Here is a 25,477-nt window from a genome sequence, read left to right as displayed (position 1 = left end):
CATGATGTTGCTGAAAATTATGTTAATTGGTTGAATAATTGTTGTTGGATGTAATGCAGATTTTTAATGTTGTGAAAGTGTGATCGTGTTATGTTTATTGTGTAAATTCTTGATGTATATGGAACTGAGGCTCTTGGGTAGAGTTATGGCATAATTCATATAGATATGGTAATGGGTAATGAAGATTATTGATTGGTATGAGTTAGAAACTTAGAGGATCAAATTTGGTTATGGAAAAATTAGGAAATCTTGTTGCAGAAATTCTGAAACAGATTGGACAGCAACTTAAAATAAATTCTGGGAGCAATCTGGCCAATTTTTACAAGCGAAATTAATTTTTTAATAAACTTCAAGAGGTCAAGATTTTCCCATAAAAATTTCAAGGAATTTGGCCAAGTGGTTTGAAAGATGTGAATTTTTGAACTTTAGTGGTTGCTGTAGAATTTTCTGGGTTCGCAGTATCAACTTCCAGCCAAACCATGAATTGACGCTCAAGGTTGGGACACCTATAATGTTATTCGTAACATTGACTACTCAGCTAAGTTATGCAATGACACTCGCTTAGTCATAACCAAACTTGGTAAACACATAATAGAAGTAAGGAGCCTAACAGGAGCAAATAGTGGCCAAAAGACTTTCATCCCAAGAATGACTTTAACTCTATCTGATCATAGGATACCTTTCAAGTTTTAACGTAGACAATTTTTTATAATGGTATCATATACGATGGCCATTAATAAGTCAAGGCCAATCGTTGTCTAAAGTTGGGCTGATCCTAAAAAAATTAGTCTTTACACATGGTTAGTTATATGTTACAGTATTCAGAGTTATAAATAAAAAAGTGGTATATAAAAAAGGGTTAAAAATATTGATATGCCACGATAAGGATAACAACATAGAAACCAACAACGTGGTATATAAAAAAGTGTTTAGGGATGTTGGTTAGAAAACTAAACAAACACTAGGCCAAAAAATGTTGTATGGCAACTTATTCTAGCATGAATGATTATATGGACTACAAGTGTTTTTAATTAACTAAGCAGATCATCAACTATCGCGAAAAAATACATTTCTCTCACGTATGAATAATGTACGCAATAGTCTCGCTTGACAACACATGGGAAAAGAAAATGGAAAACAGATTTTTTGCCATTACTAAAAACCTAAATATTGTAAAAGTATATAAAAGTTAAAAAAAAACACCAGATGATAATTTAGGATATGCATTCTTTCGATTTCCTCATTAACACTAGCGGCAAAATATATGTTGATAACAGAGTGTATCACTCGAACTAATAGCATAATTAGTTTATACTTTAAAAAGTATACTTTGTTGAAAGAGACAAAATATTATAGTAGTAGTTAACATATCGATTTTTTTGTTGGATGCAAACCATGCTTTGGTAGAATATTAAAGTATTTGAAAATTTTTCCTGCCACTTCTCCCCTCAATAATGCTAATGAATTATATCGTTATATGTCTTCGTTGAATCAGCTCCTCATGTCAATAACACATGTAGTTTTAGAATTGTTTTCATCGAAGAAAATACGCAACATTACTAGCTAGAACTAATCAGAACAAAAAATAAAGATTGGCATATAAAGTGTATATGTTCCTTATAGAGATAATATATATTAGTCAAAATTATTAGTTATAAAATAATTTCACACCATATACAGTGTTTGCCACAAATCTTTCATTTTTATGTTTAAAATATCGAAGTAGATCCTATATCAGAGAATTGTAAATCTTTTATTTATAGACAAAGGTTTCAGTGGGTACAAGAGAAACAAAATAGCAAAACATTCGGTCTTGACAGCGAAAAAAATGGAAGGAAAGTTATTTTCTACAAAATAGCATTTTGATGTAGACTTATTGTATTTCTATACATATTATTATCATAATCCACTAAAGATAGAGCATGCGTGTTATTAACATAAACAGGTAAGCTAGCAGTCAAATAATTAGAAAAACTATATTCTTTTATGATAAAAAAGGAAGACGACACAACTTTATTGCACAACATTATTATCTTTTTCTATCAAAAACTCATTAAAAAAGCACAAATAAGAAATTTACTATTGATCACTATCTCTGTATATTTTATTTGCATTAAGAAATTATGTAAGAAAAATGATACCTACAATCATGTAAGAAATTATGACTTCAGTAGCAACTATATTCTAGAGCAAAAATGTTAAATTCATGATGCAAAAGTTTCTTCTATATTGAAGAGGATTGTTAGCTTATGTAGTAGTACTATACCGCATGATGTTTAGAACAGAAAATAGGAGTTAAATTAGGTATTATATTCACGTGAATTTTTAGCAGACATATCTCAGCCCTAACCTGACAGGAATCAAATGAATAAAGAAACCTGAACATAGCCGACCAAGGTATCATAAGTACTATAGCATAGCTTAATTATTCACTCACGCTGCCCATTGAATCCTATGGTAGCAAATGCTGACAATATAGGAGTGTTAGGATCAATAGCAGGATAAAGTACTAAACCGACAATAACAACGAAGACCATCATATACGATCCACAACATAGAAACAGGGAACCACCAATATCCAATGGAAAATCGCAATGAGGATTTTTTTACCTGTTGATCAAACTAACACAATAGTAAGTAGCTAGAAGAAGCTCCTCAATTATGTATGTATACAGCACATAAATGGCATTTTCAAACCTGAATAAACAATTTTCACTGTATAATCATTTATACTACCTTTTAGGTAGTGCTGGCTACTGCATCAAAACCTTTATAAAAAAAATTGTTGCAGAACCAGCAAGCATCCCAGCTACCCCGAACAAAAAGTACCTATTACAGAAAGAGCAACGAAGAAGTAATCAATAACTATAAGATACCAAAATGCAAGTCGAAGACCGAAATAAGGATTTAAAGTACCCTGTAGGAAGTTCATATCCAGCCCATCCAGATGTAAATCCAAGGTAACCACTGGCTAAAATTACAAACATCAAATGACATATATCCACTGATGTGACTATACTTTGTACCATTGCACTCTGCATATATCATGAATTTATGTTGTTCAACTCATTTAATTTTTTATTAAAAATAATAACATAGTTGAATCTATATATTTTCTTAACATATCCTAAGTAGCTAACTCATCATTAGCATGATTTAATGATTCGTCGCTTATTTTCTCATATTCTCAACTGTTTATATATATATATCATAGTATTGAGATTCCATCATAGGAGTAGTCTTATGGGTACTGGAGATAGAAATATATATAATCTTAGCCAACATTCAATGCTTCAAGGGTATAACCCAAGCACAATTTTATCCGATAGGTACACATGTATAATCTATACCGTAATTATATATATAGCTTGGTTAGTTGACTTAGTGCCCTTATCTCTCTTTTACCTATGTTAAGTACTTATGTTAAAGCTATATTTATTAGTAAGTATTTGAAGTAAAAATATAAAGACAATGCGTTTGGTTTGTATTTTTATTTTTTGTTTTTTTTTCAATGTTCTCAAGAAAAAAAGATAACAATAACATTTTATTTTCTGTTTTTATCATTTTTTCCATTTTTCTTTATAAATGTCTAAAAAAATATAAAAAATAAAAACAGAAAATAAACATGTAAACCAAATACATTCATATCATTAATTTTTTTCTTTCACAAAATTCTAAAAACTGAAAATATGAAAATAAAATTAAAAACACAAACTAAATGCACATATTTCTATTTATAGGAAAAAATTCTAATAGAAATATACCTCTTTAATACCAAAACAAAGGAGTGCATTGATAATACAATGTAGATGTTAGCAAAACCACACAAAAATATTTTTCTTCTAAATTAACTTGATCTGAATGAAAATATAATAAAATGTTTAGTTGTTACATTAATAAAAGGATGTATTACCTCTGAAATTCTTCGTTTTTTGGATTTTTGTTGATCCTTCTCATGAAGTATACTCTAGAATGATCAAACGTGATTAGAATAATTAATAGCATTGCACAGTCATACCCATCATTGATATAATTTTTAGCCTTTATACAAATTCATCCCATTAGATGTAGCTGTCAATAACACGTGTAGAGAATTACGTATTTTACACAGGGTGCAATAGCATGCACAATATTAATAGTGAGATTTACCTAGAAGTAAAACACATTGGGAGCACTGAGCACATTCATGCATAGTATAGATAGGATTTGAAGAAACATATCGCGTTATAAAAATGACAACATTCACTCCATGTTATAAGTATTGTTACGAAAAGACTAACTAGGCAAAGTACATAGATGAAAATGTACAAACAAAATATGATAAATTCTTATGTTAAAACAAATTTGCTAATTGATTGGTATGATGATGATATGATTCAAATATATTTATTTTCAATAAATAAACAATTTTCAAACCTAATAACAATTTATTACTGTTAAGGATGTTGTACAACCATAGTCATTACTGGTTCATTTTAAATTTGACCGATTTATTCTAATTCTTCATTTTATACTGTTCAAACATTGAACTGAATGGATATAGATCTCGTTCACCGATTTTAACAACTATGGAAGGAAATAAAAAAAATTTGGGATAACAAATAAAAAACAAAATTCTACATTCATTAATTCACAATACAAAAAAATAGAGGTGTGCATGGCCCGACCCGACCCGAAGATCCGGCCCGGTCCCGAGTACTTTAGGGCCTAATTTGGTGTGATTTCATCGGGTCTAGAGCCGGATAAGGGTCTCAAAAATAGACCCGGTCATTATTTCGGGCCGGATCCGGGCTATGACTCGGGTCACCCGAAGTCGGTCCGGTAGCTCGGTTATCATACACAATTAATATTTTGTGTTATTAGTGATGGATGATGGCTATTCTTATGTGGAATTTAAATATTGTAAACCTTAATATTTTGTGTTATTAGTTATTATACGACTATAAGTTAATGTTTTATGTTTAAAATGCATAAGATTTTAGATTAATGCATAATGTTGTGTTATTTGTATTTCTTTAAATATTTGGTGTTATTATACAATATTAGTATTGATTATGATTATGCTTTAATTTTAGAGAAGAGTCGGTTCTTGTTTTTCTAAGTGAATTTTACCATGTCAAATAATAGTTGGAGTCTTGGAAATTTGGATATTTTCACATGCTAGCTTATAAGAAGGTATCAAGGTAATGTAGTGTTAATGGTCCGGTTTTCACCCGGTTTTTACCCAGTATAATCGTGGCCCGAAAGTGTATAGATTTCATCGGGTCTAGGACCAGATTCGGGTATAATAAATAGGCCCGATATATATTTCGGACCGGATCTAGATCACATCAAACTTGGTTTTACCCAACCCATATACACCCCTACCAAAAAATACTTTTGTACATGACACGTTTCTTTCGACCTACTTCGTATATTCAAATGCAACAACTAATTTTAGTTTATTATTATTATTACAATCAAATACCCAAATAACCAAATAACAACAATAAAAAGCAAAAACCCGACGAGTTTAGTTCCCTTACATGGGCCAGGCCCATGAGCTTTATTATTGAAATTATTTTACTGGACCAAGAATCATGCCTTTTTTTCAAACGCACCTAAGATGTTCTCATAGCCATTTCTCACCAACCCGGTTTAGCTAAAGCAAAAGCAGCTGGAGCCTGGAAGACAATAACGTAATAAGCATACTAAAAATTAAAAAAACCATGGTTCTCATATTTATTTCCAACGTGGGCAACGCACTAGTGCTACTTGAATGTAACAAATAACTGTGGCTACTCTGGTACATAATGAAATTGTGTGGAACATACAGAAGAAGAATAACAATGTATGATGAATTGTGTAACCCACCACTTTTTTAAATAAAAAATAATTTCACTATCAAATATACTATACCAGATAATATTCAATTTAATTCCTAAATTTACAAGCGAATCTCAATTTAATCTCTGAAGTATCAATTTTCTCTGTTTAATCCTCAAACATTGCTAGTGTGACTCATATTAGTTTCTAAAATAATTTTCAACGTAGACGTTAATAGAACACTAGCATAGGCAATCGGATGTCACGCTGTATTCTGTAAAACGACATCGTTTTTATTTTGGCACTCAAATAGTCCAAAATAACATCATAAGTGATGTTTATTGAAACTTTTCCTCCCAAAATAAGTGATACAACATTATTTTTCAACTATTTGAACGTCAAAATCAAATGACATCGTTTTACAAATTCTAATATGACATCTGACTGCCTATATCCGCGTTCTATTAGTGTTTGTGTTCCGAAAATGATTTCAAGGACCAATGTGAGTTACGTTTACAAAGTTTAAAGACTAAATAAAAACAATTGAAATATTAAAGACTAAAAAAACTCGTATACAAATTCAGGGACTCGTATTAACTCAGTACTTTATGTATATATTTACTCTATATGTGAGTATTGCTCACAAAGAATATGTACCATGCTTTATTTTGTTTATTAATAATTCAAAAGCAAGTCTAAGTATTTATGTAGAAATAGTAGAATGAGGTGGAGATGGTTTTCACTTGTCATATCTTTACAACTAGAACTGAGGAAGTAGCCGTCATTATTTAGAGTGCATAAGGGTAAATTGTGATCTAATTTGATGATGGACTTTTAATTTTGTTTGAATTTCTTGATAGCTGAACCAAATCAAAACTTGGATAGAACAATTTCCCGCATAAATTGATCAGGTGCTGCACAAATAAAACAAAAACCAGCAATGAGATACACATCATAAACTATATAACACAGAATACTAACCTACCAAACCTAGTTGAGTTGTTGCAGGACATGCAGCATAGAATACTAAGAATCACATGTTGCAATTGAGAATTGTACCTTGAAGACCCGTGAAGAGATTGAATTGCCCTCTAGCCTGGCGTAGGAACATTTCTACCCCACTCACTGTTATTGCTCCAACTGCTTCTGCTGCTTTCAATAGTCTTGTTTTTCTTGGTGTATACACAGCATCAAACACCAACTCATAATCTTCCAAAGTTTCCTTTTAAAAACATATCAATTAATAAACCAAACTCAGCAAACAACACCACCTACCCTTTGATTTATAGTTTTAGTTGAGGAGTAAATAACCTTTGCCATATCTGACCATTTGTCCAAAGGAGAAAACGACTCTCTACAATTTAAAATTGTCCTCAACCATTCAAGTAATTTGTCTAAGCGGCCCTTGTAAAAAGTGACATGCTGATGTGTCGGGAGCCTTTAGACCACCAACAGAGACTGTTTAGACCAGTTACTTGAATGATTGAGGACCGGTTAGAGATTTACAAATGTGGAGGATCGCTTTGTCCTTCGGACAAATATTGAGGGACTGGAGAAGGCATTTAGTTAGTTCAGTGTAATTATATTTTCTAAACTAGACTCCCATTAAACATCATTTCATTATCTAAAAGAATTTAAAGTAAGAATGTAGAACCTCTGATACTGAAATTATGTCTGCAATATTAGGATGCATTCCTATTGGTGTTGCATTTGCAAGAATTGCTCCTTTCTCTGGCTGAAAATTGGCCAAGTCTTTGTAATGCAGAGCTTCACCAAATACAGCACTTGCAAGAGATTTTGCTCTGTCTGATTCAACAAAATGAGACTTAGGAAACAATATCCTTAAAGAAGTTCAAATAACAGTTCAATTTGTGAAAGGCATAATAACATGCTTTTAATACCAAAATCAATGTCGAAAATGACTACGCGAGCTCCTCTACTCTTAGCACCAAATCCCAGTGCTCTTCCAGCGCCACCGGCACCAACTAGCACGAACAATCTTCCAGCAAGAGGTGAACTTAAGCATGCTCCACCATCATTGCAACCATGCTCTAGAATTGGTTCATAGATATATATCAATATCATTATATCATATCAGATAAAATTACACCTATTATAATCTGATCAAAAAGCGCAAAATGCGCATACGTTTAATAGATTTCACTTTTAAGGATCATACAAAAACATTTGACAAGTTCAAAGCAGTTATAAACATAGCATTTGAGGAGTATAACCTATGAGAGCATCCTCAATAGCAGTGATTGCACCCTCACAATCTGTATTGTAGCCAACTAGCTTCCCATCAATTGATCTTCTTACAATAGTATTAACAGCTCCTATAGACTGGTGAAGCACGAACCGAGACGATTTTATCACTTAATATTTTCACGAAATCACAAAAATTTAAGCTGATAGGAAGAGGTATACGAATGATTATGTATCTAACAAATACGATCAGATCATTTCATAGAAGATGGACTTCATCACAAAAGGACATGCAAACCTGAGCAAGAGGATGGACTTCATCACAAAAGGTTAGAACTTTCTCCTTGTATGGAAAGCCAACACTGAAGAACAGAAGAAAGAAGCAGGTCAGAAATCACAAAATAAGAAAATGGGTGACACAAACATATAAATATGGCATACCTATAACCCGCGAAATCGGGGCTTGTGTAAGTGCTAAAGAATTCTTTAAGATCATCAACAAACATGGGGACATACATTCCATTAAAATTTGCATGTCTGAAAGTAGGATTATGCAGCAAAGGGCCTTTGCTGTGGCCAACTGGTTTTGAAATTAGGCCAAAAACTTTGGTATCCTCATTTACATGTTCCAATTTATATGCTTCCCGGAGAGTTTCCAAAGAAGGCATACCAGGGATTGGATTTCCATCCAAAGATCCATAGACAAAGAACCCTCCGAATTTCGGACACAGAACCTGGCTTATTAACCCTCTGTCTCCAACAGAATAAGCAATTAATGGTACCTACAAAATTGTTACCACAAAGAAGAAACAATTACTATGAAAATTCTTACATCCATGTGAATTAAACCAATATGAAAATCACATGCCTGAGAATAGGGAAGTATACTAAATATTCTTTCAATTTCTGTAATGTCTTGTGCATTTGTGACAAGCTTGATGATATCTGCTCCAGTTGCTTTCATAAGTGTAACAAGCTTAAGGAGTTCTGATTTTGGAGGGGTCACTCCATCCACATAGGACGAAACAATTATTTTTCCATGATTGCTATGCTTTTTCTTATATTCCATCATGGTCTTAAGACAAGAAGAAGCTGCCTGAGAAAACATTTAAGACATAAATGAAGATACATGGTGGTACTAACATGTTTTTCTCCAAGAAACCAAACACACCTTAAGCTCAATGTCTATGAAATCAGCTCCCAATTCCATAGCAAGTTGTAATGCTTCCAACCGAATATTCTCATCTCCTTCGTATAAACCACCCTCCCATTTTGGCCTTCAATAACATATCAAGCACAGTATTAACCATCATGGAGTAACAAATGTATACAACAGAAAATTTTGAATTTGTATCTTATCAATGTTTTCAAAAAATAACATATATATTAAATTTTTACGTCATTTAATTTTCATGTACTATGATATAAAACAGTTTTATACAGATAAATAAGTAATGTCATGTTAGTAAGAATAACTCATTTTTAAATTCATTACTTAAAAAATAGGAATGACACCATATAAATCTGATTGAATGACACCATAAAACCTTTTACAATACATAAAAAATTAAACTCATTTTACTCATTTAAATATTAGAAAAATAATTAAAAAATAAATTAGGTCTCGCAATTATTACTCTAGAATATAAGGAACAACTATTTCTGTGCATATAGGAGGCACTATTTCATAATTGTGTAAAAGACAGAAAATAAAGAGACGATGAGAATTTGTATTTCTCTCTTTTCTTTTAATAGAAAAAGTCTAGGAGCCAATACTTTTATTAAAATCTAGCCAATACTTAATCAGCAAAAGAAAAATGAGTAATTCTACATCATTGGATGAAATCTCACACTATTAAAAACATCAATAATGACTAATTAATGGCTACAAATCACAAAACTTGCTGGTCCCTAACACTCCTCTTTTTTATGGATTTGCATCCTCTAAATTTTGAATTTTACTCTAAAGAATAAAGTGTGATCTCTCATCCTTAAATAGTTTCTCTCTCATATTTTCTCTTGGTCTCACACTCCCACCTATAAAAAAAATGATGAGAGAACATTCAAAATTTAGAGGATACAAATCCCTTTTTTATATATGTCTATATGACTATATTACGTGAATACTAAGATCAGCTACTAAAGTTAGTCACAAATATAAAATACAAATATAAATACACATTGAAAATAAATTAAACCATACATATATTTATGCACAAATGCATTAGAAGCTGATTTTAGTGTAAGAATAGCATTTTTGATATCCATAACTCTATCTTGATACAATCTATGAAAATGAGATGTAATTACCTATAAGAAAAGAGGATAGGGAGAAGCTTATTGGTGAGGATGGTTTGAAGGTCATTGTGAGGGTGGAAGTTGGTGATATGGTCAAGGCTAACCTCAACAACATCAGCACCTTGTGCCTTTGCTTCATGCATTTCCTTCAAAATTTGCTCAACACATTGGCTTCTGATTGGGGCACAAATCATAAGTGCCTCTGCTGAAACTTCGTTGCTACCCATTTTCTGAAGGAACTGCACAAACACCCCTTCAACAAAAAATAAAGAATGAAGAGAACTGAAGTCAAATGTTGCATAAAAGTGTGTATATATATAGAATCAGAGGGAGGGAGGTGAAGTTGTAGTTGGTACAAGTCCTTTTCTACCATCCAATCAAATTGAAATGGAAAGAGTTATGTTGATCCAATATCATTTTTTTATTATTTATGCCACATAGGACATTTGGTGACTCTAACGATGGCAAGTATGTGTAGTTGTGTACTAATCATCATAAAATTCAGTTTTATTAACAAATTTTGTAATTATTTCTTAAAAAATCTGAGGATCAAACTTTTGTTTTTATTCAAATTAAACAAATCTAAGGTTGTTATTCTAGCATAGGAATGTTAGATAAACAATGATCATATTGAACAATATAAATAACCATCAATCAAATAAAAATACATTATACCTCTAAATTAACTATTTATATTTTAATATTAAAATAACTATCTATACACCTGATAAAATGAACATTCGAAATATCTATTATTCACATTATTTAATATTTTCATTGTCTATCTATACTTTTTCATTCTAATATTATCATCAACAATAAACGTTATCACTTTTTATAGTTCATGATGAATTTGTGAACGACATCCGCTACATCTGATGTTTTCTGTTAAAAAATTTTCACTTTTTTTTTTCAGTCACATATTTTTAAACTACAGATAAAAAAGTTAATAAGATAAAAACGAACTTGACTATTCAAGATTAATTAATTTTTTAAAAATTATTTTTACTTTAAATTTTAAATATTAAAAAACCCTAGTTATTTTATCATGACAAATTAATTAATATTAATTAATTAAAAGTTAATTATACAAAATTTAAATAAAAACTAATTGTCACAGTCGTGAAGTTCCATCCAAGAGGTGAAGAGGGTAAACAACCACAAGCAAAGGATGAGGATGACAAAATGGAATTTGGACATCATTACCTGAGGGAGGTTCAATTCAAGCAACTTGGATAAGATGACAAAGAAATATTTGCATGATATATAACGCTAAGCAGGTTGGAGCACAGAGGATGCAAGAGTAAAGGCATGCACCCAAAAATGTAATTGTAAATGAAACAGCACATTGTTCTTATTATGAATATATTTTTAGTAAGGTGATAACTATAATACTTAAATTTTGATACTTAATTTATTAAAAATAATTAAAATAAAAATAAATAATTTTAAAATATTAAAAACTTACCTTAAAAGAAAAATTAGAGAAATTGGACGTAGGAAATGAAAATATTGAGAATTTTACTGTTGAAGTAGTAGGTCAGCAAAGTGAACAAAAATAAGGAGGGGGTAGGTGAGAGTTACTGATTAGATGGTGTAGTCAGCATGAGTTGGATCCTTGTACTCAATCTCTGTATTGACCAGAAAAGGACAAGTGGTTAAGACTTAAGACACAGATCTCTCTTATCCATTTAGGGTTTTTTTCTCTAAAAAAATTGTTAGCCGCAGCATCTTCTGCTCTATTTAAGGCATAGTTGTCACTTGTCGGAATAGAATCGGTAATCGAACTAGTCAAGTGACTGGGTCACTGAATCACTAAGTTAATTGATGAGTTATTGGTTGAATTGTTTGATTCGGTCTTATATAAATAAAAAATAAAAAATAGTCAAAAGTTTAAAATTAAAATTTAAAATACATATTTTTACTAATATTTTAAAAACATAAAGTTATTTTAAAACAATATGGAACATAAATAATAAATACTTTGTTATTTTTACTCTATCACAAATATTTTTATTTAAAAATGAGTGAGTTTATAATTAAAATTAAAATAAATTAAATAAAAGTAAACTATTTGATAAAAGATATCTATATGTATTATAATTTGCATTAACTTTAATAGAAAACATGCTAGCTTGGTGGTTGTGGAGTTTTTTAGTTCCCTTGAGGGTAGGGATTCGAACCCACCTCAAACATTTTAAAAAATTTTCACTCCCAAACGATTCGATCGGACCGGTTTCATCGAGTTTGACTGATTTGCACTAGTTCTTTCCGGATTTGACCGGTCCACACCGGTTCAACTCCTTGTACGATCCAAATATCAAACCGAATTGGTATAAGGTTTGGTTCACCAGTTTTCGGTTGAACCGACCGGTCCGGTCCGGTTCTGCTAATGATTTAAGGCATAATTTCACTATAAAATATTCAATTCAAATCGTATTCTGCCATATTGGGCAAAAAATTTCTGATATATATAGAGAGAGATAAAAGGTAAAATATTCACAAATTTTTTTTCTATCTTTGTACCTCTTAAACAAGCAATTTTATCATTGAATTAATTTTTTTAAAATAAAAGAATTAATAAAGTGATAAAATAAAAAATAGTTATTTTTAAATTAAAATAATCAGACTCAGATATGATAAAAATTATAAATTTAATAATAATTAATTATCCACTTTATTATTTTACTAATTTTTTAAAGAATTTAAATTCTTTATTGTCAGATTTCTTTACAAGTGCTACTCCAGCAAACAGAAATATTTGGTAATTAAAATAAATGAGTAAAAAATAGTTAAAACTTATTTTATTTAGTCTTAATTAATTGTCATGACAATTTATAAATATTAAATAAGATAAATTCTGATTGTTTTTTGTTTTCCTAGTATTACTGCCTACAAATTACGACTAATTGAAAATTTTCATCCCTTAAAAAATAAACCACAAAAACTTTTATAACACTTAAAAAGGTGTAACTAAAATTAAAATACATTTTTTAATTATTTTACATCACTTTTTAATTTAACCACACTTTTTTTATTTTTTCAAATTAAAGAGTATTATTAAATAATAAAATGTGTAATCTTAATTTTAACTACATTTTTTAAATATTGCAAAAAATTCATAACCGCGTAAAATGAACCATTATTTATCCGGTTGTGAATGGTGATAAATGATAATCTCCGAATCCAAAACATATGTTCATTTTAATATCTTAATTTGTTCAAAATAATTATTTATTTAAAAGAATTAGATAACATTAATTTTTTTCACTAATAATCATGTTAAATAAAAGAAAAAGAAGTATAGGATAAAAAGAGTTAATAAAAACAATTTCGTACAATTAGTCTAAACAGAAACTCTTGAGGGCCAATATTTTTTAATATTTTTATTAACATTTAATTAATACAATTATCAAATTATTTTCAACAAATAAATTTTATTAATTCATGTATACAAATTTTGATCAATATAAATATAAACTATATTAATTTATATGTGTACAATAATAAATATAAATACAAACTATGTACTTCTTGTGTGTAAACTCCTGTAATTATAAATACAAACTATTATTAATCAAGTGTTGTTTATAAAATGATAATATTTGTTGATTACGTAATATTTTTATAATGTAAAATTAAACCGACATTTTGGCAGGTAAATAATTCATTTAATAAACTAATCATTCAGATCATCAAGCTAACTATATGATGCAAAATTTGGGATCTTACATACGCTACATGTATAATTGGACAAACGAATGGTAGGGAGAAAAAAAAAAAGAATAGATGACGAGTTAACCCATGCCCAATTCTTAGGGATGGGGGTGGGCATGAGTTGAAGAATGTTTATTGTTTGTTTTTCGTTTCAACCCGACCCGTAATTTTTTTTTTTAAGGGTCAGAACCTCAAAAAAGATTGTATGGAATATTGGAAGTTCCTTGTAAGCAATGGATTAGTTTAAGATCGTCATTAAAGAAATCACCCTCTACCAAATGGTGATCGGTACAATAAAATTATACTATCGTAATCTCCATACAGTTTGCATCCGAACCAACAAGTTCCTCAGGAGCCCTTTCTATACAACAAATTCAATAACATTTGATAGTGTAAAGATGGCATAGTAACAATTCCCAGTCAGCAAATTATGCAAAAGAACTTGCAGACATCGTAACATTGTTCTCACTTCCATCATTGACATAACTGTGAACTCATCACGCTTTTACACGTACCACAAATGAGCCTGCACGATTATGTACAAAAGGAGATTGGTTATAAACAAGGAAAATGTTTCAGACACAAACATTGCATATTACTTTGCCATTTCACATTGTGTACAAAGACAATAGTTTGTCATAACAAAATATAGCAAACCATTCGTCACTATTAATGAAATTAACAGCATCAAGTATTCCAGATATAAAATTATAAACAAATTAAGCCAATAATGTCAATATCTCTATCAAGTTAAATTATTAATATCTTGAGTCTTGACCCTACAACAGTTATCTCATTCTCAGGGTATAATACTATAATGGATAGTAAGAACAATAACCAACTCTATTAACAGGTATAAACAAAAAGGGAAAATTCAAATTAAACCTCAATTTTGATTTCGGTATTCAATATGTGTGAAAATTTTCTACTAACAAGGGTACAAAATAAAACTTCCTAACTTGGAACAATCAATTATTGCAAGGGTTGCTGGATTTATTCCACATGGGAAAGATTCGGAAGTCATGAAATTTGAAAGCTAAGTCATACAATCATCATCAAGCAGGACATTAAGAAACTATAACATTTTTGAAAATTCCAGAATTGTTTTTGCCTACAGCTGGATGGTATCCCTTGGTGCAAAGGCAAATACAGCAGCCTGTCTGTGATGGCATAAGGCTGGTCGCATGGTACACAATCAACATGTAAAAATGATACTTATAGTCTATAGACTGGACCCTTTTCAAACCTTTTTCAAACAGTTCCGATAATTTCACACAATAACTCTCACACCCAAGAAGAGATAATCATCACTCAACTTATACAAGGTTATATTATAATCTGTACTCAGAAGAAAACATTCATAGTGAATGCAAACTATTCCTTACAATCTCTTCACTAACAAATGCAAACTAAAGAGAAGTACTCACATGCTGGAAGATTTGATATATCTGCAGTAACTGCACAAGTAATTCCCAAATTTGAAAGAGCTCCTCTAATGATGCCACATGGGTAATAAAGATGCATGCTTATTGTGCTTGCAGCCTTGTTTTCAGCTGTAGTGAAAGAATCGTCCTCGGCTGAATTAACTTTATCAGTTGATGGATCAATTGATATCCGCTCAAGCCAGGGGAACTTATTATCTTGCAATACAAAGGTACCCTGCAGCAAGTAGCAAACGAATACCATGACCATCCATTCCAATCTAAAACCATATAACAAACATACCACCAAATAAATACAGCTCTAATCTGAACTCACTCTATGGTTTGTTTTCAAGTTGTCTATTTGCTTCTTAAAGAGCTCAGTCCAAAAATCCTTGCAGATGAACTTTATGGCTTCCAGATGATCACTGAATCGCGGTCGCTCCATGGTGTACCTGACCAGTCACCAGAGTATGTTTAAACACACCAACACTTTCCTCCAATTCATTAAAATTTCATGATCAAACCATTATAAATAGTCATTAAGTAAAACTATATAGAGAAGCAGAATCATGAATCATAGTTAAAAAGCTTAATTTATTGTGGTGCATCTTAATTTGCAAGTTAACTTTCTAGATCGGTCCAACTAGTGTTAATGAATTTGGCAACAGATCTACATCCAGAAGCTGAAACGACGCAATGGTGAAAATTAGGGTTTACCTTTCGGAGAGTTGATGACCGACCTGGTATCCAATGGCCTCGATTCTGCGGGCGGCGAGCTCAGGCTTGTTCGCGTAGAATCGGTTGCAATAGCTCGCAACCATCTCCGTCAACAAGCTATCAACGCAACTCTCTGCAACTTCCCTCACCATTTTCTCTCTCTCTCTCTCTCTCTCTCTCTCTCTCTCTCTCGCAGAAGATGGAAGAAGCAGAATCACTGTTCACTAGCTCCGATCCACGACATCACTGGAGCAGGAATCAACGCTTTCTCTTTTCGGTTTTGGTCAGAGAAGAATCAACTCTTTCATGACTTTGAGTTTAAAATGGGCCTAGGCCCATATCAATTGGGCTTGAGTTTATTGAAGTTATCCCAAATAAAGTTGGTTCTCAAAAAAAAAAAAAAGTAGTTAGCTCCGAGTCGGACGAGAGGACTCTTTCGTACACTCAGGAATGACGGGTCCAATTTCACGCACCTACTTATTCTCAGCGTTCTTCTCTCGTTCACACTCTTCGCATTCTCCGCCACCTTCTCTCCTCTCTCTATTCATTTTCTTTTTCTTCTGCGCTCTTTCGCTTCAACGCACGCAGTATCGCGATGGCGGCAAATGCACTTACCGGAAACTCCATCTCTATGCGCCCTCTCCTCTCTCAGCTGAATCAAATACCGGTATCGTTTTCATATTCATTTTCATTTCCAATCGATCTCTCCTCTTTAATCAGTCGTAACTACTACCACAAACTTAACTTTATTCCTTGTGTAGTGAGAATCTGTTACTGATTTCGCTGCCGTTTTCTTTCTCTAGTGCTTATTCTTATGGCTGTGATTCAGTTCTGTGCTGTTTTCCTTTGATTTAGTTTTTTACTAATTGATTTGTCGAAAATTTCTGAGATTTATAATATCATTTATCTATTATCTTTTGGTAGTTCGTAGTTGTGCAATTTAGTAGCATGCTTGTAGAACGTGACGTGATTGAGGTTTATACTAGTAGTGTTGCTACTTGTGAAACCCTGCGTTAGCGTCGGCCTCTCTAACGCGGGACCACATAGGCTTTGATTGAACTCCCTGAGCTTCTTAGGATTGAGAAATGGAAATGTACGAAATGAATATAGAGTTGATGTAAAGCTGAAAATTTTGGCATGCACTAAGATCGCTCAGTAATAGCTTATAATTTCCCCACTAAATTAAACTGAAGCAGTTTTCTTAGGAATGTATTTATTTTAGTTTATTTTGGTGTCATTTCTTTTAAAATTGACTATCTGAATAAATTTGTTGAACAGGCATGTAGTTTAATTTCCAGCTCAAGTTCGGTTTTAACTTCCAGCTTTGGGCGGAGGAATGTTTCTTTTAGCTTGCGGCCACGCTCAATTCGCCTCACAGTTTCCTGTGCGGTATGTAGCTAGTGAAGTGTTTCAGCGTTTATTTTTCAGAGATTAACCATCATTTGCATGAACATCAAATCACCATATGTTAGACTGCTTGAAGCTTTAAAAAGGACTTTGTCACTGGGTTGCACCTTTAACAAGTTATATTATCTGTTTGGAGCTAATTAAATTGATAGAAGTTGTGATTGGAAAAATAAAATGATACACGGTTTATAACCTGTGATCACAAATATCAAGTATGCTTTTCTATTAAACTAGGGATAGTTTTTTCATTGAATTAAATACTGAGCACATAAGATATGGTTTGGACTGAAGAAACGTGAGTAAACTAGCCAATAGCCGTAACCGTTTTCTTAGAATATGTGAACTAAATAATATAATGGGTTCTGGGAACATGTTATCTGAAGTCTCCACTTTGTTTATCAGATGAAGATTTAGTCTGACACTATGTCACTTGCCTATGATAGTTCGTTATCCAAGAATTTTTGTTTTCCTTTTATTTATTTTTTCATTGAGTATACTGCTATTGAACGCCATAACCAGGCTAAACAAGAGACAGTAGACAAGGTGTGCGCAATAGTAAAGAAGCAGCTTGCTCTACCTGATAGTTCTCCAGTTACTGGGGAGTCAAAATTTTCAGCTCTAGGAGCTGATTCTCTTGACACGGTAATCAAGTAATCCTTAACATGCTATTGTTGAATGCTCATTTCTTACATTACATTCACCACTTTGCTCATAAATTAAGAACCATGGGTCTTGAAACTTGACTTAATTGATGATATCATGCCTTTTAGGTTGAGATTGTGATGGGTCTTGAGGAGGAATTTGGTATTAGCGTTGAAGAGGATAGTGCACAGAGCATCACTACTGTTCAGGAAGCTGCAGACCTTATTGAAGAGATCATTCAGAAAAAGTGATAAACCATGTATACCGGAAGATCTTGGTACACATTGACTCATTATCAGAATTGTTCAATATCTATGGTGTGGGATAATTTTGTGTGTCGTGTTGTAGCTGTGTGAAGCTGCGAAAACAAATTTGTCAACCCTATTGTTTGTCGAAATGATATGGAACCTTTATATTTCATCAAGTGGGTTATAATTAGTGCTATTTCATGTTTTCTTCATTGGAGCAACGGTTGTAATCTCATATATTGATGTGTTGTAATAGCAATTTCAATTGGCCGTTGCTGCAATTCATGTTTTTTCCGTCTGCTTCCAAGAATAACAATGATGATATGGCCTGGCTTGAGAAAATTAAACATGTTCATTTTCGGTTAGATTTGGCCAGCTTATGAAACCATAATTTGAAGGAGATTCAGACTCATTAAAAGTCGGTTCCGAACTAAAAATGCGCGCTTAAATACCAAGAATAGATTATATAGTTTATTCAAGTCATTGATTGCTTGTAAGCCGTTTGTATTAAATACCAAATCAATAGATTATATAGTTTATTCAAGTCATTGAATAGTTTATTCCATGAAGCAAAATAAGTCATCGTGTGCCAGTAAAAGAAAAAAAGACGCATCAAGCTTTCCAGTTCCTCATGCATTTCTTAACCAAGGATAATGAACTATCGTGCATTTCCAAAATCACTGAAGCTTGTCATATATCTTGCCTTAAAGTTAAAACTATTCAATGTCCACTGCATGTTTGACGCAACAATTATATAAACAAAGCTTATGTAGAATAAAAACGGATCATATGTAATAGAAACGCATAAACTAATTTTTAAATTTCCTACTCAAAAGTCATCTAAATGTATAAATATGATTGAATGATGGTGTAAAATTTCTTATACTATCAATACACTAAAAATTTATATAAGGGCAACTGGCATGTATAAAATAACTGAATGAGAAATTTATGCAAATACAACATTCTAAAATACATTATATTTGAGTCCTAACTCTATTCTATAGAAGTTGCTATAAGCTACCATGGTTTTGGTTTTTGAATTTATACGTAAACCCGTGAAACCTTGTCGGGAATTATGAGCAGCAATAAAAACCCATAAACCGTTTGATTCGGGTGAGTTTTGTAAAAATAGATTAAGTGAAAAAAGATTAAGATGAGAGATTAAGGGTAAATAAATTTATGAGAAAAATACTTTTATTAATGGCAAATATGTAACACAAAAACTAAAGATAAGAAATAGAGGTAAAGAACAAGTGTTAAGACCTTCACTAATGTCACAAAAGGATGAATGAGTTCTTTTAGAGTGGACAATCGTTAATTAATCTTGTTGTTGGAACACCCAAATGCTAATTTTTTGAATTTTTGTTTGAAGTTAATGAACAAAATGAAAAACAATGAAAAAGAATTAGAGAAGAGAAATTGATAGAAGCTCTCTGGTTTTTCAAAAATAAAAAGTCTTTTTAGAAAAATGAGTTGAGCTCTTTTTATAGTGCTAAAGCCATCTTGAGTGAGGAGTACATTGTCCAATAATTATAATGTAATATTTAGCATATCCTTTTTATCCCAAAACTTATTACTAAATAGGGTAGTTGGCAGAAAATATTTTTAGACTTTCTTATCATTTCAAGTCTTTTTATCTAAAACAGTGTTTATGACACGTGACATTAGTAAAAGAACAACTAGTTTGGCTTCTTTTTAACTAGATAACACTCTCTACACTTCAAATTTAACCAATCCACTTCCACTAATTTAATTTCCATTAAAAAAAATTTTAACTCTTCATGATGTTCTTTTAGGTTTTATCCCAAACACCTCTAAGAAGAACTTGGTTCTTTTTTGTCATGTTTTTGGGTCATTTTAAAATTATTTTTATACAAAAAAATTCATATTTTTTATGCACAATCATAAATGTCCATTAAGTCTGAGGGTATAAAATGTTCTTTCAGATTGCATATTTTGTATCACCATACTTGTTAGGGTGTCTTGATCTTTCAGCACCATACTTGTTAGGGTGTCTTAAGATATCAGATGTTCTTTGTCTTTGCATCTGAATATAATTTTTTTTGTTCTCATGTAACCCATCTCAACTTCATGTATATTGAATTGTTATTTTTGAAATCAACTATACAAAAAATGTCATATCTTCATTTATACATGTTTCCAATGACAATACAAATAAACAAAAAATGAATTAGATATTATGAGCAATACTCATTTGTAACAAGAAAATAAAATTTTAAACATATTAAAAAAAATATTTGTCTAACATAATCTTAAAAAATTTGATGTTTTTTTTTTTTTTCAATTAGAGCAATTTACTAATGGAATGTTCAACATTTGTATTTTCTTAAAACTGTAAACTTAGAATATCATACATTACATTCATATACTTCACCAAATAGAATATGAGATTGCAAGGGTATGGACTCAATGGTTTTATCACGTAAAGAATATCATAAATAATTTTCATACCTCTTGATTCGTCCGAACACTGGGGAGGCCGAGCTTAAGCGCTTCCGAGTAAATCGTCAACCAAGAGGAAGAGCTTTACGTCGGCCAAGATCAAACACCGCGGCAGGAATACCTGCAAAAGATACTCCGACGCTCAAGTTAGTGATAATCTCGAGAGAAAGAGAGTAATTAAGTGAGAGTGAATAAGTGAATATGAAAACTGGTAATGGAACCTGATCCTTAGCCGAGAGTATTAGTTCGGCTTTATAGGGATTGTTTTACCGTTTTCTGTGGATAAGTCCTGGTTTGTAGGTTGGTTATGATATTCTGTTTAGGTGAGTAGGTTTTGTTGAGCACGTGTCTTATTATTCGAATGGGTGAGGCCGAGCTTATCTTCTCACGTTCCGAACTTGGTTGATGTGACGCCAGCCTCAGATATTCGCGTGCCGAGTATTCCGGGCGACCGAGGATGTGGGTGACGTATCATAGCCCCAAGCTTGCCTTGGTTTGGACAGGACTAAGGCGAGCTTGTACACCTTAGATGGCGAAATCCTCGGTCGCTTTATTTGTTGTGTGTGTTCCTTACAGCCCCCGAGCTCGTCTTAGTTTTGGCGCGTTTGTGTTTTGAAACTGTTTGTAGAATTTAATGCCTGCGTTGTTCTTCGTGCATTAATGAATGATTAATTTGATTGTGTTGCGAGTTTCAAGGAGCCCCTGACCGTTTGATTTGCTGAGTTTTGATCATGGGTTTTCTGAGGGTGTGGATCAAAGGAAAACGTTTCATATGTAACTGCGTTTTCACTATGTAATAAACATGCTTGCTTTCCCTAGTTTTTTGTATTAGGTGTTTCTGCGTTTTTGGAGAAATGAGCAAGAAAGGTGAGTGCTGATTCGTGTTCTTCGTTGCTTCCTTTTTCTTAATTTTGATTCTCTGTTCCTTGTTTTATCGAAGGTAAAATGCCTGATGAGGGTGAAGAGGATTTGTATGGCTGGGTTGACTCTAGGGTTAAGGAATATGTGTCTTAGTTTAGTGATAAGGAGTCTGTTGACATGCTGGGTTCGAATGTTTGGGTCAGGAGCGGTAGTGATATAAGGATAGAAATACTTCCTTGTGATGTTGGTGACCGGGTTTTCCATTGCCGTGATGACTGGGCTTACTTCTATATGTATAGCTGCCTTTTTACTGAGTTGGGGGTTAGGGTTCCTTTTACTGATTTTGAGTGTGGTGTGCTTTACTGGTTGAACTGTGCTCCTAGTCAACTTCACCCAAATTTCTGAGGGTTTGTAAGGGCCTTTGAGGTGTTAATGGAATTTCTTGAGCAGCCGCCCTCTCTTAGGTTGTTCTTCTCTTTGTTTCAGGCTAAAGGGGTTAACCGAGGTCTTTGGGTTAATCTTAGTAGTTACCCTCGTCGTGCTATTTTTGGTCTTTACAAGTCTTCTTTTAAGGATTTTAAAACCATGTATGTTAAGGTGAGGAGTGTGCCCGAGGAGTTTCCTTTCTATCTGAATGAGTTTCTTGTTGAGAAGTTCCCTCTATCTTCGTGTTCCGAACCTATGCAAGCTTTAGACGTGGATGATAGGTCGGTTGATGATCAACTTATGATGGAGTTTCTGTTTGAGAAGTTGGGTCCAAAGGGATTATTATCTGTGTCCGAGTTGTTAAAATGGGATTCTGATAGACTGGCAGTTCTGAGATATCTAGGTAAATTAGTTGTTTTTGATTTGTTGTTGTTTTGTCCTTGTTTGTTCTTATTCTGTTGGCCTTCCGTGCAGGTGACAAGGCGCCTACAATTACTACTGCTGGATTGAAGTCATTCTTCAGTCAGCGAAAGAAGGCTGAAAAGGAGAGCTCGGCTACCAATGCTGACAAAGGTCTTGTGATTCAGCCCGAACCTGCCCTTAAGGTTAAACGAAAAAGGGGTATTGCAAAGGAGAAAATTGCTGAAGCTTTTCTGGAGAAAGGAGAGTCTTCTATGGAGCTTCAAAGGGTGGAGTCAGCTTATGAATCTCAAAAAAGGCTGCATGGTTATTCGGAGGATGTGCATAGTCGGTCTTTATGGGGAAAACTATACCCTTTTTCTGTCATGGCTGATGAGCTTTGTTGCTTCCCAGATGATATGAAGATGATTGAGGATGTCGGACGTGTAGGAGTGAGCCGTTTTCTGCAGGTAAAGGTTGTACTTTGTCTAGTATACATGTGTTATTATATTGTGTTGATGTTCTTGTTTTTGTTTTAGGTAATTGGTGCACGTATTGTAGCTGTTGGTCGTGCTCAAGAGCTAGTTTTTGAAAAAGAAAATAAGTCTGCTCTAGACGTTGCCGAGCTGTCCTTAGCTGTGGAGAAAAAGGAGAAGATTATTATGGAGTTGTCCTCCTCGTTGAGGTTGAAAGAGTCCGAGCTTGCTGAGGAGAAACGTCTTCAACTCTCTTCTGCAGAGGAGGTGAAGACTGTTAAGGCTGAAAATGATCGCTTGGGGTCAAGGGTGAAGGAGTTGCAGACTGAGGTCTATGAGGCATATGCGCAGGGCTTTGAGCGTGCTGTTTCTCAAGTGTGGGTGTTGTTTCCTGGGTCAGATGCGGATATGCTTGATGCGACTAAAGTAGTTGTGAATGGGCAGCTTGTGGATGATGAGGCTACTGCTTCAGATGATAGCGGGGAGTCTAGCATTGGTGATAAGGCTGATTAGGCCTTTAGTTTGTGCTTTGTTTTGTAAGCTCTGTGTTCGGTGTAGTATGTTTTAGACTTGTGAATGTTTTAGCTTTGAACAATTTTAAGTTTTACCCTTGGTAATGATATTTTGGCTTCCGAGCATGTAGCTCGGCTTTGTCGATGACTGCTTTAGCAAAGTCATGAGAATGATGTGTTGTATTTGCATTACAATTGCGTGTGTGTGTTGGTGGCAGTCGCAATTGTTTCTCGTTTTCTCGGATTGTTGATAAAGAGAGCAGTAGCTCTAATATAAGGGTTATGGTAGAGTGGTTCCTTAGGATTCGCTTGGATAACTTGATGTTTGTTGTATTTTTTCCGAGTATTATGCTCGGTATGCGCATTTTGAATTCTGAGTATGAAGCTCGGATTATGTTGTACGTTTACTAACGATTAAGATACAAAACATTTTGATTTGTAATGTGAAGTACACCGGTGTGGTAATTTGTGGTGTCCGGCCTCGTTAAAATCCTCTCCGAATAAAATCCATGTCTTTTGAGAAAAAAATCTTCAGAGAGGAAAAAAAATATCATCATTCGCGAATTTACAAATTATATCATGATTGATATCCCCTTAGGGAGGAGACATTTTGATTATATCATTCGCGAATATTTGTTCCATGATTGATATCCCTTTAACTTGCAATGTTCTTTGGCTTTTTGAATATTGCTTTCAAAAGAGTGAGGTATTTAAATGCTCCAATGTTATTTTCTTTTAATTCATTATAGTTGTTGATACATAGTTGAAGATTTTTGAGAATGTGCCTTTATGAATTGAGCAAAGATTGACGTTGAGTGTTTTGCATTTTCTCTTTTTTATTTTGAGTTGGTGTCTTTTGATATGATGTTCTTTATGGAGGTGTTTTTGGAACAAATATTCTTATAATAGTACAGAATTTAAAAATTGAAATTGTTATTTACTTCAGAAAAAGTATTAAAATCATATTGGGGAAAGTAAAGAATGATAACTTTCTTGATTTCTTTCATCGGCGACATCTTCTATTTTGAGATTTTTGGAGTTAATTGGAAACTCTTTCATCAGGAGGTTGCTTGATAATATATTACATCTTTAACTTTTCAAAACCTCTATCAATAGGCATAGTGAAAAAGTGGAGGAGCTCCTTGCCCAACTTTATTGGTTGATTTATAACATGATTTTGCGCGTTGACAAACATATTTAAAAACACTTGAAGGGACAAATGTGATATACAATATGCATTCATGTGCAAGTGTTTGTATGATTTATAGGTACCTCGACTTTACTTAATTAAACCATAACCATGATCAAAAGACTTTACCCATACATAATATTTTTTTATGGCATCTAACATTATTAATATAAAAAGTTCTATGGTAGCATGAAAAGTAATAGTTAAGAGTGACTAAAAGTTGACTAATCTATAGGAAGAGGATACTTGTGCAAAAAGTTTCTAACCACTGAACTAAGGATACTTGTGTTATTTATGAGATATTTGTGTCATTATAATGTTTTTTTTTGTCAACCCGCAGGTAGGGTCGGATATCCGCGGGTTGAGCGCGGGTAGGGTTAGGATTGGGTATTTCTCAACCCGCAGGTAGGGTAGGGTTGAGTATTAGTTAAAAACTCAACTCACGGGTAGGGTTAGGGTTGGGTTCAAACCCTACCCTACCCTATCCATTGCCACCCCTACATTTGATGATTCAATGAGTTGAATACGAATTTAGGATGTTCCAACTCTCTACAGTACTCCATATGCTCTAGTGCTGTCAAGTGTCAGGATTGTGATATGTGAAAAATTTTCTAAAATACTTTAGAAAAGATTCAAACCCAGTACATATATATCAAATAAAAAAGATAAACAAAAAATTATTAAT

General features: G+C 32.9%; 3 protein-coding genes across 4 annotated transcripts; 1 reads left to right on the top strand and 2 right to left on the bottom strand.

Annotated features, from left to right (window-relative positions):
* Positions 1-6,541: 6,541 nt before the first annotated feature.
* LOC107492085 (bifunctional 3-dehydroquinate dehydratase/shikimate dehydrogenase, chloroplastic) lies at positions 6,542-10,618 on the bottom strand. Of its 2 annotated transcripts, XM_016113057.3 has the most exons (10): positions 10,321-10,612; positions 9,182-9,287; positions 8,879-9,106; positions 8,452-8,792; positions 8,309-8,372; positions 8,040-8,148; positions 7,707-7,856; positions 7,460-7,611; positions 6,865-7,027; positions 6,542-6,719 (listed from the first exon to the last, which is right to left on the bottom strand). In XM_016113057.3, the coding sequence occupies exons 1-10, from the start codon at positions 10,533-10,535 to the stop codon at positions 6,676-6,678; spliced, it is 1,572 nt and encodes a 523-aa protein (XP_015968543.1). In that variant the 5' UTR covers positions 10,536-10,612; the 3' UTR covers positions 6,542-6,675. The 2 variants fall into 2 exon arrangements, with proteins under 2 accessions (XP_015968543.1, XP_020981916.1); XM_021126257.2 differs by lacking the exon at positions 6,542-6,719 and having other exon boundaries at positions 6,890-7,027; positions 7,460-7,607; positions 10,321-10,618.
* Positions 10,619-14,236: 3,618 nt separating this feature from the next.
* Positions 14,237-16,458, bottom strand: LOC107492084 (uncharacterized). Its single transcript, XM_016113056.3, has 4 exons — positions 16,167-16,458; positions 15,784-15,901; positions 15,453-15,684; positions 14,237-14,551 (listed from the first exon to the last, which is right to left on the bottom strand). The coding sequence occupies exons 1-4, from the start codon at positions 16,316-16,318 to the stop codon at positions 14,523-14,525; spliced, it is 531 nt and encodes a 176-aa protein (XP_015968542.1). The 5' UTR covers positions 16,319-16,458; the 3' UTR covers positions 14,237-14,522.
* A 180-nt stretch (positions 16,459-16,638) lies between these two features.
* Positions 16,639-18,635, top strand: LOC107492083 (acyl carrier protein 1, chloroplastic). The gene is made up of 4 exons (XM_016113055.3): positions 16,639-16,833; positions 17,445-17,555; positions 18,093-18,215; positions 18,344-18,635. The coding sequence occupies exons 1-4, from the start codon at positions 16,762-16,764 to the stop codon at positions 18,464-18,466; spliced, it is 429 nt and encodes a 142-aa protein (XP_015968541.1). The 5' UTR covers positions 16,639-16,761; the 3' UTR covers positions 18,467-18,635.
* The last annotated feature ends 6,842 nt before the right edge of the window (positions 18,636-25,477 follow it).

Source organism: Arachis duranensis, chromosome 6 (assembly GCF_000817695.3).
Source record: "Arachis duranensis cultivar V14167 chromosome 6, aradu.V14167.gnm2.J7QH, whole genome shotgun sequence".
NCBI lineage: Eukaryota > Viridiplantae > Streptophyta > Magnoliopsida > Fabales > Fabaceae > Arachis > Arachis duranensis.
Note: the sequence above shows the minus strand (reverse complement) of the source record. Positions and strands in the feature narration are given on the sequence as shown.